The sequence below is a fragment of the Desmodus rotundus genome, chromosome 1 (assembly GCF_022682495.2).
Source record: "Desmodus rotundus isolate HL8 chromosome 1, HLdesRot8A.1, whole genome shotgun sequence".
NCBI classification, from domain to species: Eukaryota; Metazoa; Chordata; class Mammalia; order Chiroptera; family Phyllostomidae; genus Desmodus; species Desmodus rotundus.
Window position 1 is genome coordinate 209,113,661 of NC_071387.1, and position 19,178 is coordinate 209,132,838.

At 51.2% G+C, this 19,178-nt stretch overlaps 1 protein-coding gene across 1 annotated transcript in view; it reads left to right on the forward strand.

Moving 5' to 3' along the window:
- The window catches only part of ITGA2 (integrin subunit alpha 2), a 78,015-nt gene that overhangs the window by 17,615 nt on the left and 41,222 nt on the right, over window positions 1-19,178 (forward strand). The window contains exons 3-6 of the mRNA XM_045204840.3: window positions 11,546-11,655; window positions 14,222-14,313; window positions 17,272-17,386; window positions 17,560-17,687. Of these exons, the coding sequence (XP_045060775.2) occupies window positions 11,546-11,655; window positions 14,222-14,313; window positions 17,272-17,386; window positions 17,560-17,687 (445 nt within the window). The remainder of the gene's footprint in view (window positions 1-11,545; window positions 11,656-14,221; window positions 14,314-17,271; window positions 17,387-17,559; window positions 17,688-19,178) is intronic.

Sequence of the window (19,178 nt, forward strand, 5' to 3'; positions counted from 1 at the left end):
TGATGAGGCCGAAGATCCTTGCCTCCTCTCTCCCTCTCCCCTCCCCCGTGTTCCATCCACCAGCCAGTCCTGTTGACCCGACTGCCAAAATAGATAGGAGAGCAGCCCGTCTCTCACCGAGACCTTTGCCGGCGCTGCTGCGTGAGCTTCTCAACCACCTCCTGCCGCCCTTCTAGCCCTTCTTTACTCTCCTCGCTGTAGCCAGAGCTAACTTTTTAAAACACGATTCAATGTTGTCCCTCCCTCGATTGAACCCCTCAGTGGCTGTCCACAGCAATTAGAATGAGCCCACGTTACTTAAAGGACGTTTTGCAGGCTGGTCTCCATCGGCCATGCCTGTCTCCTGTCTGACCCCTTCACCCTTGTTCACGGCGCTCCCAGAATTCTGGCCCTTGTCCTGAGCACACCAGGGTCATTCCTGCTTGAAGCTTCTGCATGGGCTTCTGTCCTGGAAAGAACGGTCCGCCTGAGGGCTCCCCTTGGCTGGCGGGTTGGCATCTTTGTCTCGGCTCCGGGGTCTCCCGTTTGTGTGAATGGGCGCTCACCACCCCTCCTCGTCACTCTGCAGCGCTTGATGCCGATGGAGTTTCCGTACAGCCATTACCACCATCTGAAACAGTCTTTACTTCTTTAGATGCACCTTATCTGTCTTCTTCCCGGCCTCTGGGTGTAGGGACGTTGTCTTGTTCACGCGTGTGTCCTCTGAACCCCGAGTGCCATCTGGCGTAGAGCTGGGGATCAATAATCATTTGCTGAATGACCAAGTGGAAGTCCTATTTCCAAATGATTCACCCAAAGACCACTACCAAGTGCGCTACAGCAGAGTGGCAGACGCAGGAGCTGAACGAGACCTTCAGATGCGCTCTCGTGGGCTACCTGCTGAGCGGGGCCTTGCTGAGGACAACCTGCCATGCAGCTTGAGGTTGTTCTTTGTAAGGAGCAGTTTTCCTGGGACAGGCTCCCTCTAAGAGAAAGAATCACCATCCATCGGAGGTGGGTTAGAGACGGTAAGCCTGTCGAGGATGATAAGGAAATGCAGCCACTGGCCACACTGCAGGTGGGAAGTTGGGTGAGGCCAAAAGGGACAACAAGGTGACGGGAAGCCAGCAGGCAGAGGCCTGGGAAGAGTGAGAGGCACCCCACATCTTTCTCTCTTCGGGGTTCCCTCTAGCATGCGGAACTTTGTTCAAAGGCCAGTGCATGAGCGGTTTATGGTGAGATTCCAGTGCGGGTGAGGTCGACACCAGGGACAGCAGACATTCCTAAGTCCCGCCTTGGCCTTGTCATGACACCCCTGAAAGTCGTGTAAACACGACACAGTGGCAGTTAGGAACCGAGGTACCGCAGGTAACTAATTGGCGGGGCTCTTGCTTTTACCCCCGGGGCTGCGCTTTGTGGTAGAGTGCAGAGTTGGGCCCTCCTTGGCCTTCCTCCCTAAAGCCTGGGCTTACCCACCAGCTGGTGTGAGCTCCCCCACCCCACAAGAGGGAGGGGAAGGTGAGTCCCTGTCTGACTCGAGGGTGAAACCCTTTGGGGGTGTCAGCAGGCAAGAAAGAACAAGCTCTGGCTGGCACGCCGGGCCGGGTCCTTTCCCTGAGCTGGCCTCACAAGGCAGACAAGCAGAAGTGACCGAGTCGTGGGCCGGCCCTTCCCACCCCCCAGGCCGGAGTAGGTGAGGTGCAAAGTACTGAACTGAACGCACACCTGGGCCTTGAGGGTGTGCAGTGGCTGGAGTCAGCGAGGAAGAGCTCTGGGCAGAGTGGGCAGCCGTGGATGACGGCGGAGACCTAGGATTGGCAACCCCTCCTTGGGGGTGTCACTCCAGTGTCCCTCACCTGGTAACTCACTGTTCACAGCTCATTCTCTCTTCCCAAGCCCTGGGACCCTGGAGGCGGTGCCCTCCTGACGTCCCTCTTTGGCCTGGCCCTGCCCCAGTGATGGACCACAGAGGCAGGACGCGGGAGCGGGTGTTCCCTCCAGGGCTGAAGTGGCCCCCGATGAAGACAAGTGTCCTCCGCAGCTCTCAGGCTGAAGGAACGTGGTGGGAAACCCGGAGTCCAGAATTGCCGGTCAGTCTGGACAGCTGGCACTGCGCCCTCCTCCACTCCTGGTTTATGACAGCTCCGCGGCCGTTGTGGAGGTAGCGGATGTGGGGAGGGCTGTTTAAACATTGACTCTCCTGCTGATACCAACCAAGTTCATTTTAGACCCAGAAAGCGATAATGCTATGAATTCCTCTCATCACTGTGAGCTTTTTTCCCTTTAAGCTTCTATCTGTAATGTGTGCACACACACGCACACACACGCACACACACACACACACACCCCCTGAATTTTCGTTCCTCTCCGATCACTCGTTCAGAAGCTGCCGTTTTGGTGGCGTTTTCCTCTGCGTGCTCTGACCGGCCTCATAGCGAGTCTCGTGGGGCCCCGGCTCTGTCTCCCAGCCCTCTCGGGCCTCCCGACAGCGGGCTTCCTGCTCCAGTCTGAGCTCTCTAAAAATCACACCTCGCTATCTTTCAAGTGCCACCGTAGCTGTTTCACACGGCCCCTGCTTCTCAGAATGTACAGGCACATTCCACGTTGGTATCTATAACATGTTAGCAAAATGTGTTACTGGTTTTGTTTACTGTACTTTTCTTACCCTGAGGAATTTGCTCTGGAAATAGTGGTGGTATGGCTCTGAGAATTCTGGGGCCTTTTGAAGGGTCTCCGATGAGTTTCAAAGCAGGCTCCCTCCCAAGCGGAGCGCTGGTGCACCCCTCGGTCCCTGTACCCTTGTGGTCTGCTCCCCCTGCCGCGTGGCCTGAGGCTCGTCGGGTCATCTGCCCGGGAGTCGCCCCTCTTTCACACCCAGACTGTTCCAGTGCAGATGATACGAGCCTCATCACTCACAATTGCAGAGAGAGAGGAGATGTGTTTGCAATCCTTTCCCGGAAGCTCGTGGTGTGCGCACTGGCTCTGTTTGTCTTACCCGGAGGCCTACCCCAGGCACACGCGGAGCTCATCTCATGACTCAAGTTCACGAGAACATCGCAGCCACCTGTATGACAAGGGCTGTCTGGGAATGGGGGGTGTCTCCAGAGGCAGAATTATGGGAGTTTTGTCCCAGCGATAACCAGTGCGGGCACGTCCCTCAGGAAAAGCGAAGCATTGGATGGAACATGCGTCACGGCCAAGAAGCCGTCTCACCTGTACGTGAGCTTGTACGGCGGTTTTCACTTAGTGTTTGAGAAAACAGTTACTAAGCTCTATGGGTGTCGTGAGTTTAGCAGATTGTCTGTAAGAGAACTTTGGGTAAGTGATAAAGGAGACACATTCAAGTCCGGACAGACGTCAGAGATTGTCCTGTGGTGGGTTGGTTAAAACAATACCTGGAATTTATCGAGTATTCCTTCTTCGCCAAACACACAATACTCATCGTGCCTCTAAGAGCTTTCTAAAGTCATTACCCCATTTACAAATGAGGGGACTGAGACTTAGATTAAACAGCTTGTCTAAGATTACAGAGCTAATGAACAATAAATTTAGGGTAGGTTCATGCAAAAGAGAGATAAACTGTGCTAAATGTACATCTTTTTTATAAGTGTCCAAGGAGGAGAGTGACTGAATGTAAATGGCAGGTATAAATGTTTAAATATAGTTTCCATGTAAACTTCATAAAGTCAGATCAACATGAGCATTTTGAATCGAAAGTTCTGTTGCAGAAAGCGTGTCCCGGCCTGGGCACGGGTGATAGCATCTGTCTTCTCGCTCTCTCATGGAGAGGGACTTGTCACCTAAGTCACGGGCTAGAGCACAAGGGTTTTTACCCTCAGCTTCACTGGGAAGAGCAGAGTGGCTTTGGCAAAGCCACACCACCTCTCTGGAGCACAGCATCACCCCTAGCAAACCGGAGTGTTGGTGGCCCCTTGTGAGAGGATAAAAGTGAAGCAGGTCGGAAGCTGTGCTCAGGTGGGCTGCTCTCCGAGCACCGCACACCAGTAACGAGGGGGAACGCCAGGGTTTCCCGTAATTGGCCCCTCCCTGCGTCTCTCTGCCCTGCTCCTCCACTGCCTCTCTTCAGTGGTGGATGAGCTACGGAGAACGGTGGGTGAGCTTCCGTCCGTTTCTTCTTCTTGGCCATGAGCGCTATTCCAGTCCCTTTTCCAAAATAGCTCATGTCATTGTCTTTGAAATATCAGCCAGGATCATCCCTTCTGTTTCTTTCTAAGTGTCACATCCTCTTGCCACCAGGTTGTCAGACGGTGCCCCATTTAACTGCTCGCTTCGCTTATTCACAGGGTTTGCATTTATCTTAAATCCTGGACCCATGAATTCCATTTCGCTCTTTCATTTCACTTTAGTTATTTTCCCTAACTTTTAACTTAGTCCAATTTTTTTTTTATCACGTAAAGGCATTAGAAATCTGGCTGTCATATATTCTTACACTTTGACTATAAGCCTGAAAAACTCAGGGTCTTTGTCAGTAATCTCACTTTTGCCGTAGAATGAATAGGTGCGTCTCCCCCAACGCCGACTTTCCCTGGTCCAGCAGTAGGGGTGGGACAAGAGGCACAGGCGCCTTCCTGCCGTGGCGGACCCCCTCAGCATTGACTCAGCTGCATCCGTCACACCAGGTGCCTTTTTTACCTCTGAGTGAAAATAAGTTTTGTGGTTCCACTGTTTCCATGGTTCATGTCATTCCTCACAGCTGCAGGTCTGCAGTGGACAGGGCACGTTACACCCCCCACCCTGCTCTGCCCTGCTTCTTCGGGCCCCCGCCCTGGGCACAGATTTGTGAGGCACCTGGGAACACATGCACGCACCCGTCTCCTGTGACTGGCGTGTAGGAGACAGCTGCTGCCCTGCAGGTGTGGGGGGAGACCTTCATCCACCTGCAGGCACCTCCCTGCCTCACTAGCTCATCTTACCATGTTGCATTTCACTCCCTGTGCATACCTGGATGTCCGTTTCTGGAATAAAATTCCCGTTCAAGTGAACGGGATTGACACTCCACACCTTCCTGGTGGCCAGGTGTCTGAGCTGTTTCCATCTTACCTAGGTACTGCCATGTGGCCCAGGTGGAACCATTGACCCCTTTGTTCCTGGCCCACCTGGTGGGCAGACTGAGCCCCTCTCCCCTGGAAGAGGGCCGAACGGAGCCGGTAGAAAAGGAAGACTCGAGGGTTCCGAGTGGAAGCGCTCTGATTCAGGGCCCGGCTTTGCTGCCAGTCGGCCCTGTTGACTCAGCTCCTTCGTTGGAGAACAGGGCTGGTGACGACTCCTGACCTCGAAGAGCTTATGTGAGGGTCCAGGAAGTTAATGCCCGTAAAACATGTCGATGACGGCAGTTCGCAAACCCTGTCGCTCCCCCAGTCTGCATCCCTGATAAGACAGCCATCTGCCAAAGTGCCTAGTTGAAAGGCACTACTCATGGGCTTTGACGTATAAAAACGTGGTGGCTTTAAAATCATTTCTTCTCTCCCCACCGGGGCCCAAGAATGCTGAATCTGTACCACCACAAGGCTTTCAACTGCGTATTTCAGCTTTTGACTTTCACTTCGGGAAAACCGCCTGTTGGAGGCCTCCACGTTCTGGAGTCTGCTTTTATTGATTCCTTTGCTTCCAGCACAAAAGCTAACCCCCAGGGTTTTCCTGAGACAGCAAGGAGCGTCAGAAGTGCAGCCGCAGTGGGGTTGGGGCTGCGCAGCCAGGGGGCAGCCGTCCCGCTGTGGGAGGAAGCCAGCCAGGCACCCGAGAGGTCTCAGGCAGCGCAAGGAGGCTTAGATGCGCAAATTGCCTTGTAGCAAATGCCAGGGGGGTTAAGTATTACATTGATAACGGCAATGTTTCCCAACCCAGAGCTAAAAATGGCCTCTCTCTACCTGTCTCCCTCTTATCCGGGGACACAGAATCCTCTCAGGTGGACTCTTGGCATCATAAGTTCCTTTCAGGTGGCGGTCGGGAAGCAGGTCACTCTGGAGAACCCACCAACCCTTCACGTGGTCAAGGGCTTGGAACTCAACTATGCAAGAAACCATATTCGTATGCTACAGGCTCTGGAACCTCTCACACTCGTGTGGGTATTATGAACAGTAGGGTTCTAATCCCACGTAAAATAACCCGAGTGTCTTTCAGACCCTCCCCCGAAGCCCCCTCACCTGAACGTTCCTCCTCCGACAGCATCCGCCTCACCTGCGGGTGGACCGCTGTTCCTTTCCATTTCTTCACCAAAACCCCGCGGGTGTCCTTGACTCATTTTTTTTAAATTCAAACCCTAACCTCTTAAGAAGTCCTGGTGGCCTTACCTTCAAAATACACCTAAAATAGGGATGATCTCCCCTTATTTTAAGGAACCACCCGCTTCCACCATCCCTCGCCCAGACTGTTGAGGTGCCTGACCTTTCCCCTGACGCAGTCATCTCAAGAGGGCCGCCTTCAACTCCTTCCAGAACGTGTCTGATCCCGACACGACTCTGCCCCAAACCCTCCGAGGGCCTTCTCGTCCCGCTCAGAGGGAAGCTGAGTCCTTACCCCGCCTCCCACTGGACCGCTTCTCCTGCCCATCCCCTGGCCCACACCTGACGCAGCCACAGCTCGACTGCTCTTCCTCCTGCGTCTGTGTGTTAGACCTTCAGCTCCTCCAAGTCTTTGCTTAAATGTCACCTTCTCCATGAGACCGTCCCCGACCGTTCTAGTAAGAATTCCAATGCCCCACACTCCCAACTCCATCCTGCTCGGTTTTCCACGGAACATTGATGACCACCCCCTATGCTTTACTCATATATTAGATTTATTCTCTCTCTTCTCCCACTGGAACGTAAGCTCCATGAGGCCAGCGAGCTCTGACTAACTCGTTCACTACTGTACCCCCTGCACTTTGACTCAAGTCTGGCCCCTGGTAGGTTTGGCCCTGGGCATAGCCTCCCAGGCTGTACCCTGCCCACGGCCAGGGCCCACCGTTTTTGTGGGAAGGGTGTCCCCTGGAGTTGCGCAGAATGTCAGCCCTAGGATCTCAGCAAGCGTCTGCTGAATCCAAGAAAACATGTTTTGCCCTACTCTTTATGTCTGCCCATAACCCACAGAAAAATCGCTAGTATTGAAGGGACACTTGGAGATCTTGGAGACTCGCAGACCAAAGGCAGGTATTTATAACAGCCCCTGGATTGTGGGTTTGAAGCGACCTGAGCCACCATAAGTACTGTTTACCAACTGAAGAAAGAATTTTGAATTCCAGTGGAGGTGGGCAAATTGGCTCTGTTTGGGAACGCTACATAATCACTATTTTGCTGGGAGATAATTGAACAGTGAGTGTTATTTTAAGCGGTCTTGGAAGAACTCCCACTTTCACTGCAGGAGAAGAGAAGTTTATGCCTCGGGATCCTGTGCTGTCGGAGACTCAGCACACACAACTGTTCGTTTGTCCGCTCGCGATGAGGTGGGGTCCCTGGCTCGGGGGAGACCCTGCCTCACTTCGAGGGGTTCGCCCCCTCCCTCGCCCCATCGCCACCTTCGTCACCTTCTCTCTGAATGCGGCTCCGCCTGCTACAGCTGATGACAATGTTTATGGATGAATGTGCCAGGCTCCCTCCTCCTCCTGTCTGATTAAGAATGTCGCAATTCCATCGGAGTAGTCACTGCTGACTTCAGGCCCCTGCGTGGATGTGACGAGGGAGGCTGCTGGGAACAGTGCCAGTAGAGAAGGGGGCGGTGGTTTTGGAAACTTCCTCTGTGGTCACCGGCATGACCTGGAGGCTCCTGACCTGTGTGGGTCCCGCTATTTGAAGACTGTGTCCCACGTGACAAGGACCCCTTGTTGTTCTTCACCGGTCCCCAAAATGGTCTGGTTGTCCACTCTTTCCTAGTGTTTGTGTTAAGAGTTTAAACGGCATAATGCAGCTCTAACTGGTGTGGCTTGGTGGGTTGGGCACTGTCTCACAAAGCAAAAGGTCGCTGGTTCGATTCCTGGTCAGGGCATATGCCTGGGTTGCGGCTTTGGTCCCCAGTCGGGACACACACGAGAGGGAACCAATCAATGTTTCTCTCTCACATCAATGTTTCTCTCTGTCTCCTCCCCCTCCTCCTCTCTCTAAAAAAAATAATAAAAGTAAAAGTAAAAGGCATACTGCTGGTGGATCTACATGGGTTCTTTGAGAGAATTTTGAGGGTTTTCGCATCTCTGTGACGTGGCACACGCTGAGCAGAAGCTGCCTTTCTCTCCTCGTGGCCAATGCTTGGGGGCTGCGCCCACAGGGCCTGCAGAGAGGTCGGCGCCCCGACCCCTCCATGAGGTGGGGGAGGTTCCCGGAGACGCTGAGTCAGCAGGAAGCAGCACGCGATCTTAGCAGGGTTGTCATCGAGAGAACAGGTAGCCAGTGGTGCAGCCTCCTGCTGGAAGCTCTGAGGGACACATGGGTAGGTTTTAGCTGAGAAACACGCAACCTTCGGCCCTCAGTGGGTTTCTCTGGGCTGTGGGAGATGGATGGGGAGTGGCCTGACCACACCTGGTTCTGTCTGGACATCCCCTGCCCTTACCTGCGTGCGGCCAGCACAGCCTGGCCCCCCAGGGTGGACAGGCTCGCACAAGATGACCTGGGCTGGTGTTCCTCCTAGAGCACACAGCCGCAGCTCTGTGTTTGACTCCTAGAAGGTTCTGGAATGCAGCCCAGCTGTTCACACAGTTTTCCCATTCTGGGCCCATGCCAGGCCTTGTAGCCCCGAGGAGGAAGGGGAAGTGACTGAGGGCGAAGAGTTTGGGCTTCAGAGTCGGGTACACGTGGCTCTCACCAGCTGTGGACACATGGAATTAGATCGTGCTAGGAAGGCCTCACGCCCGGTGTCCGCTTTCCTAAGGTTCGCTGGAATTAACCCCCACTCCCAGTAGGCCCAGTGTTGGCCGCCCTTCCTCCTGTGGCTTCTTGCCACAAGGTGCTGTCTGTCCCCTGCAGACCCCCAGTCAGCTCTGCTGCAGGGCTGGCGTGTGGAGCTCGCTCAGGGGCAGCCGGCAGGACAGCCAGCGGGGGCGTGCCTTCCTCTCAGCTCGGACAGTGAGTTTGCTTCTTGTTTCTTATATCTTTAACTCGGACAGTGAGAACAGAATGAAAATTTTCATTAAAAAACATTTTTTTAAGCTAGAAGCCCTGGCTGGTGTGGCTCAGTTGCCTGGAGTATTTGAGAGGTAACGGGTTCGATTCCCGGTCAGGGCACTTCTGATCCCAGGTCCGGTGTGTACAGGAGGCAACAAGTCATAGTTTCTCTCCCTCCCTTCCTCTCTCTCTCAAAGCAATGAAGAAGTGTTCTCAGGAGAGGATAAATACATAAATAATGCCAAAAATTTTTTTTCTATTTAACTTTTCCTCAGCCAAGAGAGTCCTTTTAAACACCAGCATAGCATCCTCCGTTCCTTTCTACATTTGTTTGCTTTGTCATTCATTTGTGCGCCCCCTGGCAGTTCCTCGGTGCTGCTGTGCAAGCCCTGGTCTCGTGGCCCCGCTCTCCCTCGCAGGGACTGACTGAGTCAGCAGGCAGGCAGGGGCGGGGCAAGCACACACTTTGGGAGAGTCTCGGGTGTGGAGGCCCTATCGAGGCCCCCTTGCCCACATGCAGAAGAGCCAGGGGACTTCCTGGAGGAGGTGGTGCCTAATGGCAGACCTAACGAAAGCGTAGCACCTCTCCAGGCAGGAAGTGGACTGTGTGGAGGTTTGGAAGCCAGAGAACCTTTGGCTGGGTGGAGGACTGAGGTGAATGCGCCTGAGTTGAAGGCGGAGTTTCGGGGAGGTGCGTGGGAGGGGTGTGCAGGGGCCGTCTCTCTCCTTGTGTCTTTCTCGTGCTTGAGACGTGTCCAACCCACAAAAGTCAGAGGTCGTGCTGGCAGGCCCCGCTGTAGGATGAAGACCAAGGGCTTGAGCAGACGAAGCTGAAAGATGCTTTCACGGTACAGTTTTCCGAAGTTGCCTCCCCTCCGAGGTGTCGTGAGTGTGAAGGACGTGAGCTCTGCCGGAATACACACTTGCAGGCCAGTCTCTCCCTTCGAGACAGCGAACATGGAGACGTACTGACAGCCAGCATTTAGATTTCTTTGTCAGAACCCTTAGCCCACGTGCCCGATATTATCGTAATCCTGTCTACAGTTAATGTTTTAACGGGTAAGTTATGCTAAGAGATGCTCACAAGAAGAAAACTCTTTCGACTCTAACCTTAATCAAAGTTAACTGAATTAAAGTATTCAAGAGCTCTACAAAATATTAGTTTGAGAATTATTCTATAAGATGAATAAGTGGAAAAACGTATTCCTGAGCCATGAACGGTCTCTCAGAATGATCTGTGTCCCCTGACCCCTCGCTAAGAATGCTGACAGCACCCTCATCCGTGACCGTTTTCACATCTTTTCACTCATTTGTGCAATTATCGTTCATGTTGCCGCGCATTTTAAACAGTTTCACTATGTTTCGTGAACAGAAGCGTGCCCGCCCCCTCTCTAGTCCTCTCCAGCACGCAGGGCGCGTGTTGTATCACTGGTAACGATAAAGCATTTACACAGTTGGACCCTGAAAGAATCACGGAAGCATCACGGGTACATCATCTCATCCTTCCCAACTTTGACAAAGAGAAAAGTGTTGAATCAAAGAGCCTTCCTTGGTAACTGGAGCTGCTGAGTGACAACCCTGCTCTAGTTGCTAAAAATTAGACGGTCACGTGGACTCTTTCTGCCGCGCCGCTGTGCGGGGTGAGGGTTCTGCAGGGAAGCCCTGGGCTCCAGCTGGAGAAGCTCCGAGGGAAGTGAAACCAACCCAAGGGCGAGTGAGCACCAGCTGCAGACCCCATATCCTGTGTTCTGGCTGTAAACATAGCTGCTCTCTATTTATTTATTTATTTATTTTGCTAAGGCTCCGCTTACAGAAACAATAAACACAAAGCCATTTAGATAACTCATCTCCTCCCTAAATGCCATGCAGGTTCTCAGGGCACAGAAAGCAGTGGCAAATGTGAGTTTTTGCTTTTGGTTTTAACACTGTCGCCTTCGTTAGGGTGAGGCTGACCACATGAGAGCCACCGGCTACCAGCACCGAAATGTTACTCGTCCGTATTGACGTATACCCTGAGTATAAAGTGCACCCTGAACTTCAGAGACTTTCTGTAGAAAAAATAGATTGGCAAAGAGCTCATTAATAATGCTAGTTCTGATTTGCTGAGTTAAAGTATATTGTTTAATGTCACATGTGGCTTTTTAGTTTCTGAGTGTAGCTACCAGACAATTAAAAATGACATCCCTGGCTGACATTGGTGGCTTGCGCCATGCTTCCGTGGTCAGCTCTGCATCAGAGAGACCTCCCAGGGAGCTGGGGCCAGACAGCAGACAGTCCTCCAGCCTCTCGATCAGCAAAGAGGAAAGGGTTAGGGTTAGGGGAAACAGATCCAATTATAGCTGAACAAATAAGAACTATTCACTAAGTACACATTGAAGCTGCGGTAAATGTGTTTCCCCACCATTTGTGGTCAGTTTTCCCTTTAAGAAACGTTAGCTAACATTTCAGATCTAATGAAGAAAAAATCCTGTGTGTAGGTTGCTGATTGGTTCACCTTGGAGCGGCTTCCCTGAGAACCGGATGGGAGACGTGTACAAGTGTCCTGTGGACCGGCCCACCTCGACCTGTGAGAAGCTCAATTTGCAAAGTAAGTTCTACTGAGCAACTGATTTTTTACAGAGAACAAAAGCTGATTTGTTACAGACACGATTGAAAAATAATAGCAAATACAATCTCAGTTCTGTCTGAAAGAAATACAGACAGCTTTTTTTGCCTGTATTTCTTTTTTTTTTTTTTAAGATTTTATGCATTTATTTTTAGAGAGAGGGGAAGGGAGTGAGAAAGAGAGAGAGAGAAACATCGATGTGCAAGAGAAACATCAGTGTGTGGTTGCCTCTCGTATGCACCGCAGCTGGGGACCTGGTCTGCAACCCAGGCCTGTGCCCTGACTGGGAAATGAAACCGGGGACCTTTTGGTTTGGGGGGACAACGCCCAGCCTGTTGAGCCACACTAGTCAGGGCTGCCTGTTTTTCTTTTTCCCAGTTACACTGGGCCCAACTGCATCCAAATTTCCAACACAGTTTGAAGTCCCAATTTGATACAATGTGTGGGAAACGCGAGGCCTCCTGGACTCTCCACCCCCGGTGTGAACCGATTCCCACCCCCCGCCCCCGGACGTTTTGCTGAGTATTGACAGAAATCCGAGGCTGTGCAAACCTCTCTCTCCTCAAATGAACTGCGAAGTATAGAGAGGTCAGTCCCAGGACTGACCTCAGAGGGGCTGTGTCCACATGATGTCGTTCTAGTAAAAATGCTCACGATCAGGAACTACCAGTAGTGTTTGGAATTGCTGGGACTGCTGGGATGTGACCACTCACACCTCAGACGCTTTCTATTAATGCAAAAAGTTCCTCAAAGTGCCCGAAAACCTACCAGTGATGCTTCCACACTGCATTTCCTGATGCAAGTAAAAACTACTCACTTTGATCGTCTTCATCATTCAGAAGAGTCGGCACGGAGGAGTCGGAGTCGGGCAGCCTGGGGTGCGGGTCAGGCAGACACAGCGTGGTGGGAATCAAGGGGAAGCAGAGATTCAAAGCAGTGACCAGGACTTGGGAACAGGCAGGGGAGCTGTGACACATCTCTGTCTACTCGGCGTCCTGCCCCGCGTCTGGCAGGTCGTGGGGGCTCCGTGAGCCCGTGTTCAGTGAAGTGGGACAGGTGCCAATCATGTCAAATGCTGTAGGTGGAGGGCACGATGACCGAATACAGATGGGCGTCCTATTTAAGGCGCATGTGGGGGACCTCGACCAGTGCTCTGCAGGCATTTCGACACTCACCGTGGCTAAGAACACAGATGTCCCGTCTAAGTCATAAAAACATGTGTGAGGCATGGCTGCTCCAAGATCTTATGCTATTTCCCCAGCGTTGCCTACTACCGCTAACTTTTGAACACTTTGTATATAATTGTGTTTAATTATATACATGTACGTTATCCTCCTTAGTAAAAGTGCTAAATTTAAACCAATAAAAACGTGCACACAGAAGTTGTATTATTTTTCTCCCTGCATTCCGTATCCTCCTATTTTGCACCTTTCTTGTCTGGAGGATAAGCCGACAGGGTTGACGGGAAAACGCAGGTGCGAAGAGTGGAGGAGCAGGCGAGTGGGGAACAGGGGCGAGGAGTGAGAGTGGACTTCCGTTTGCACAAGCCAAGTGGTGAGGAGAGTTAGGGAAACAGTTCGATGGGGTAGCAGGGTTAAGAGAAGATTTTTTTAATGAAAAGATGATCCTATTTGTCGGGAGAGTGGAAGGAGGCGGTAAGAAGGGGGTGACTGTTAGTCGAGAGCAGAGTAACTGGATGGAGCTCACGACGCTGGTGCCTGGGAAGCGAGCCCTAGAGACAACACTCCCCTCTCTAGAAACCAAGCGACGTGGGGTCCTGGAACAACCCTTCGGTGAACAGGGAGAAGCCGAGCTTGCACCTCTAGTGTGATTGTCTTTTCTGCAGGGGACACGTCATGCACGGACAGGAATGGGACCTGGGCTGAGTTTGGGGCTTGAGCAGGAGAGTTGAGTTTTAAACTGGTCGCCCTGGGGTGTGAGGGCTGAGGGACAGCAGCAGGGCTGGCTTGGCAGAAACTGGCGAGCTCACATCAGGGACGTCCTGGAAGAGGGCTGCCGGGTCCGATACAAGCGGCTGGGCCTGGGGGGCGCTGCTGGTTTGGTGGCAGAGTGGGGCTTGGAGAGACCTGTTCATTATTCGACATGGCCAGTATCAGGGGTTCCTTCTCAACCTCACTCACTGTTGCTTTGAACCAGAGTCTGCCGCAGAGCACGATCTCACAGCACATCATGGGTGTTTTTCTGATCCGGAATGAAGCATTAGACAGAGTCCTCGTGACCTTGCAGAGAGCGGGGGGTGGCAAACTGGAGACCACATAGTGTCCTCGGCTGTGTTTTGCTTGGCCAGCAATTCACCCACTTTCAATTTAAACACCAACCCGTTTTGCCCCCTCCGGCCCCACCCCCAGTAACACTGCACCTGCAGCCTCCCACGGGCAGGTGCCCAGCAGTCCCCGAAGGCCTCTCGTTTCCCTGGCTCTGTGATCTAAATTTGACACTACAAATACACCTGAGTGTGCATGGATTTTTAAAAAAACAACTTTACGCGGAGAAATAGTCACTGTTTAATTTTTTCCCCCTTCAATAGCTTCCATAAGCATCCCCAACGTCACTGAGATGAAAACCAACATGAACCTTGGCTTGACGCTCGCAAGGAACGTGGGGACCGGAGGATTTCTCGTGAGTGTTTCCCGTTCCAACCCCTGCTTCTCCGGGAGGGCTGGAGTCAGTGGATCTCACCACCCCGCCTGTCGCATCAGAGCTGGAGGTTCAGGAGCTTGCTTTTTGATCAGTCATGCCACTTGGCTGTCCCCTGTGAAGTAACAGCCTGTGGATGGGGAGGCTCCTTGAGATACTCAGCAAAGTTCCTGCCACAGAATGTTTTGAAAAGGGGGAGCGAGAGGAACCCGGACTCTTTGCCCTCAGAAAGGGCACTGGGCCTTTGTTGATAACATCAGAGCCCCAGGCCACAGATCTCCTTCGCAGGAACACTTGAGCTAGGTGCTGCTGATTCCAACAGAAGGGTTCAAAGCTAAGCGAGGTATTGTTTTTAATCATTTCCTGTAAGCTTTGGCTGATCTGATGTCAGTTAAGGCACGGCTCAGTCTCATTTTATTTCATGTTGGTATTTATTCTCATGTACCTCCTAGAATGTTGAGAAAAGACATCACAGGTCAGTGAGACTGAATGCCTTACTTGGCAGGTGGCCTGGGCCAGTCAGGTGGTTAATGACCTGCACGTCCAAATCCACCTCCTTTAAGTGAATTAAAGAGTTGCTATACACAAGTAGAAGAAGGTGGACATTTTCTGAAAGAGAGAAGAATTTCTGAGCTTAGAACTAACAGAAGAAATGACACAGAAGGTTGTTGAAAAGATTCAACCGTATAAAAAACCCCAAACCATGACACACTGGCAACAGAAAGTTTCAAAGCAAATCAAAGCCCAGTTTTATTTCCCATTCCCATCAGCCCTGACAGGCACGCCCTAGTGGTAATGGCATGTTAATACAGTCTTAGAAAGTTTGACTTAGCCTTGCATCCGTTCTACCCATGACATGCTAACCTAAAAGCCTGTGGGTGTAACTGTATTTTCCTAAAAATATCATCGGTGTTGAGCAACGTTCTTCTGCGTGCTCTGGCAGATACTAGTGTTCAGACAGACGTTGTACCACTAAGTCAGCCAGGTGTGGCTTATCACCTGTTGTCTCACCAGGATGGCCGTCGTGGTGACCCATCACGCTTCAGGGTATCCCGAAGCCCCTGCAGTAGGGTTGCCTTCATCTTTTTTTGCTTGTTTGTTTTTAAAATTGAATACATTCAGAAAGAGAAATACACTGAGACATAAGGATTATATACAGAACGTGCTTCAAAAATGTTTAACCTGCAACTTCAGATAGAGTGAAATAAAATTGCAAGAGATTCGAAAGATTAATTCGAACATGTAGCAAGCAGAGAGGAAGGGAGGGAGGGCAGGAGAGAGAGAGGTGTGTGAGAGAGAAAGAAAAAAGGAGAAAGAAAAAAGCCAGTTTTCTTTATATACCTAAGAGATCAAAAATCTTAAGATACCCTTAAGAATTATGTGGAAAAGACTGACAAGCATCACATTTTTTTTGAACCGGCTTAAACTCTGGGCTCACGGCAGGAATGTAGTCCTGGCATTAACAATTGGCATAGTCTGATTTCAACTTCTTAGTGCTGTTTTCCACTTGCTTTAAAATTTTTTTTTGAATACTTCATGAGTTATTGTTTTCAAGGTGATTAGAACCATCCGCTCGGGGGTGAGGGCATAGGAATCAATAATCGGTGTCTGGGATTTGGTTAACTGCCTAACACATCAGTTATGATCTTCCCGTAATTGGCAAGATGAACCCGTTCTCCAGGGAAAAACTGGCCTTATTCACTCACTAAGCATGAAAAATGACTACAGCTGTTGCCTTCTCTTTCACACGACCAGCAATTAAACCCGGTCCAATAAATTTCCTTTTACTCTTCCAGTTGCCTTTTGGAAGTCTGTACTCTGCTGTTCAGTTTTAATAATTAGTCCACAGCCTAACAGTAAACTTTGTAGCTGTTTTTTAAGATCTTAACTGAACTTCTCTTACCGATTTTTTCCTTTTACGTCTAATGATTTTAATATGAACCTGATATTTCCCGTGGGATGGCATCAGGAGTTCCTGGCATGCGCAGAGGGCTGAGAAGGGCAGGCTCGGGACTGGGCTGGTGGAGAGACTCGGCATCGGAGCACCTGTGGTGTGGGCCAGCCGCGAGCACTGAGGCCTCAGGGCGTGGAAATGAGGGGCTCTGAGGTCCTCAAAGAAATACTCTCTAGCAAAGTTTCACACTGGCAGTCCATGAACCTCATCTGTGTTTGCTTAGCACGGAGTGTTTTTTTTAAAACAGTGAACTTTCACACACAGTTTGTCCCCTCTGACTCTGCTGGGGGATTCGGGTGATCTTGCGGCCCCTGGGCAGGGCCAGAGGGTCCTGATTCCTCGCTCACCTTGCTGTCTATACCTGTCCCCGATTGCTCTTCCAGGTCTCCTGCCTGGCCCTGGGAATGTAGGGTTTTATGGTTTCTGCTGAATAGACCCAATGGAAGGGACGGGAGGAGCCGGGTGTTCACGAATAGCAATGACAACGGTGCTGGCTGACAATGCCACGCCACTTGCCGTTTACCCAGCACTGTTCTAGGTGTCTTATACCTAGAGACCCAGTTGCTCTTCACAACCACCTGAAAAAAATAGGAGGCGTGCTCATCTTCATTTTGCACGGGAAGCACCTGAGACGTGGGTAACAGAGCGACAGGAAGTGAATGTTGCACTCATTTTCCTCCTGGGTGTCCCCCGGGACGAAAGCACCCTTTTCTCCAGCGTTCTGGGTGACCTGGTGGGCTCCCCCTACGCTGACCCCCGTCCCTGACGGTCCCAAAGCCCCTCTTTCCCAAGCCTGCCACCCGGCCCACCACACCCCCACACGCCCTCACTTCTGTCTGCCTGGCACGCTGTCACTCAGGCATTTGTGACCTGTTCGTTTCAAGGGTTGACAATCCCTAGTATCTTGCAGAAGAACAGAGAGGATGGCTGGGATTCACAGAGGGAGTGGTTTCCCATGCTCTGTCCTTGTTCTCCTTCTCTTGAAGACGTGTGGCCCGCTGTTTGCACAGCAGTGCGGAAGCCAGTATTACGCAACAGGTGTTTGCTCCGACGTCAGCCCCGACTTCCAGCGCTCGGCCAGCTTCTCCCCGGCTGTGCAGAGTAAGTGAAGAAGGTGCGGAGGGACTGAGCGACGCCTTGCATCAAAGTGGGAGGGGGGCATTTATCAGCATGCCGCCGGAGCCCTCACCTCCGTGTTACTCAGTCACCTGTGCACACGGTGTGGATTCTGACTCACCCACGCGACTCGGTTTCTTCCGTGTTTCCCTGTGCAGCCTGCACTTCCTACATAGATGTGGTGGTGGTGTGTGATGAGTCGAACAGCATCTATCCCTGGGAGGCAGTGAAGAACTTCTTGGAAAAATTCGTACAAGGCCTGGATATAGGTCCCACAAAGACGCAGGTATGGACGTAACACAAATACATGGACTGACCCCAGCGCTCTCCCTGAGGAAATGGGGTTAGAGATGAGGTCGTAGTATTTGCATTTGTCGCATCCCTACGTTAACTGCATTTCATGGTGATCCTGAGAGTTGAATGAAGCTTGTACTCAAGTTACTCTGTCTGTGACTTTGCCCAGTGCTGGTCTTTGAACTTGGATTTCTGGTTCTGACACGGGCATCAGATAGGGGATAGAGCATTTTAATGTTCTTCAACCCTCTTCCATGGCTTGTTTTTCATCCCCTAACTCATGGATTTATTGATGTGTTTTAAGATCCAATATAATTTTTTATACCCACTGAACTAATAATGAATTTCGTTCACTTATTCCTTGCCGCTAAACAAGTATCCTTTAATTCTGGAATTTTTATAAATAAGTCTGTACACAGCATAACTCTACTATTCATTATATTATAGTCTTTTACTATATTCTAGTCTACCCTCCTGTTTATACAGGACAGGTCTTTTCAATAATGTTGAGCTTTTCTCCATGTTTTAAAGAGTCTTTAATTTGCTTTTCTATCTTTTGAGATAGGCGACCAGAACTCAAGAGCAGAAGCTTCATGCTTCTATTAAACTGAATCACATTCATTTTTTAAGTTTTGGGTGTTTTTGTTTTCTCACTGGCTCTGCCATTCCGCGGGTCCTCCTGGCTGTGGCAGCGTGTTGACCGGCTCTCCACAGGGGCCAGTTCCCAGCGTCACCGTGCGTGTCCTTGGGCTGCCGCTGACGCTCCAATGTCCAGCAGCGGCTGACAAGTATCAGGACGTTTTCCCCTAAATGCCTTTCAGTCATCTGTACTGAAGTTTGTTTTTCAGCCTTTCTATGCAGTGTTATAAAAAATTGTGCCCTGGCCTGTGTGGTTCAGTGGATTGAGCACAGGCTGCAAACCAAAAGGTCGCTGGTTCGATTCCCAGTCAGGGCACATGCCTGGGTTGCAGGCTGGGTCCCCAGTAGGGGGCATGTGGGAGGCAAGCCACATCTATGTTTCTCTCCCTCTCTTTCTCCTTCCCTTCCCATTTTTCTAAAAATAAATAAAGTCTTTTTAAAAAATTGTTAGACTTTTTCCCCATTGACTTTGCTTCTCCATACCAAGAAGAGATTATACCCCCAAAACTGTGAGGGTTTCACTGTGGGCTTTTACCAGAAACTTCTGTTAAATAAGGCAAAGTGCGGCCCTGGTTTCCCGGGAGCATTCCTGTTCACGCCCCTTGAAAGGGAAGCTTTTGCGTGCATCTGCTGTCTTCTCCATCTCTGAGAGGATTACCCCATAACGTGGCCTGTTTGATGTAAGTGTCCCTCGTGGAGTCCACGGTCTTTCTTGTCTTCCCACCCCGATGCATCTTCCTCCTCTCCAGAGGTGGTTTGCTCGGTCTCTTCTTATCACCCAAACGTGACGTTTCGAGAGCCCTGCTGTACTTCATCTCCTCGCATCCTCTGTCCAGCCTTCCCC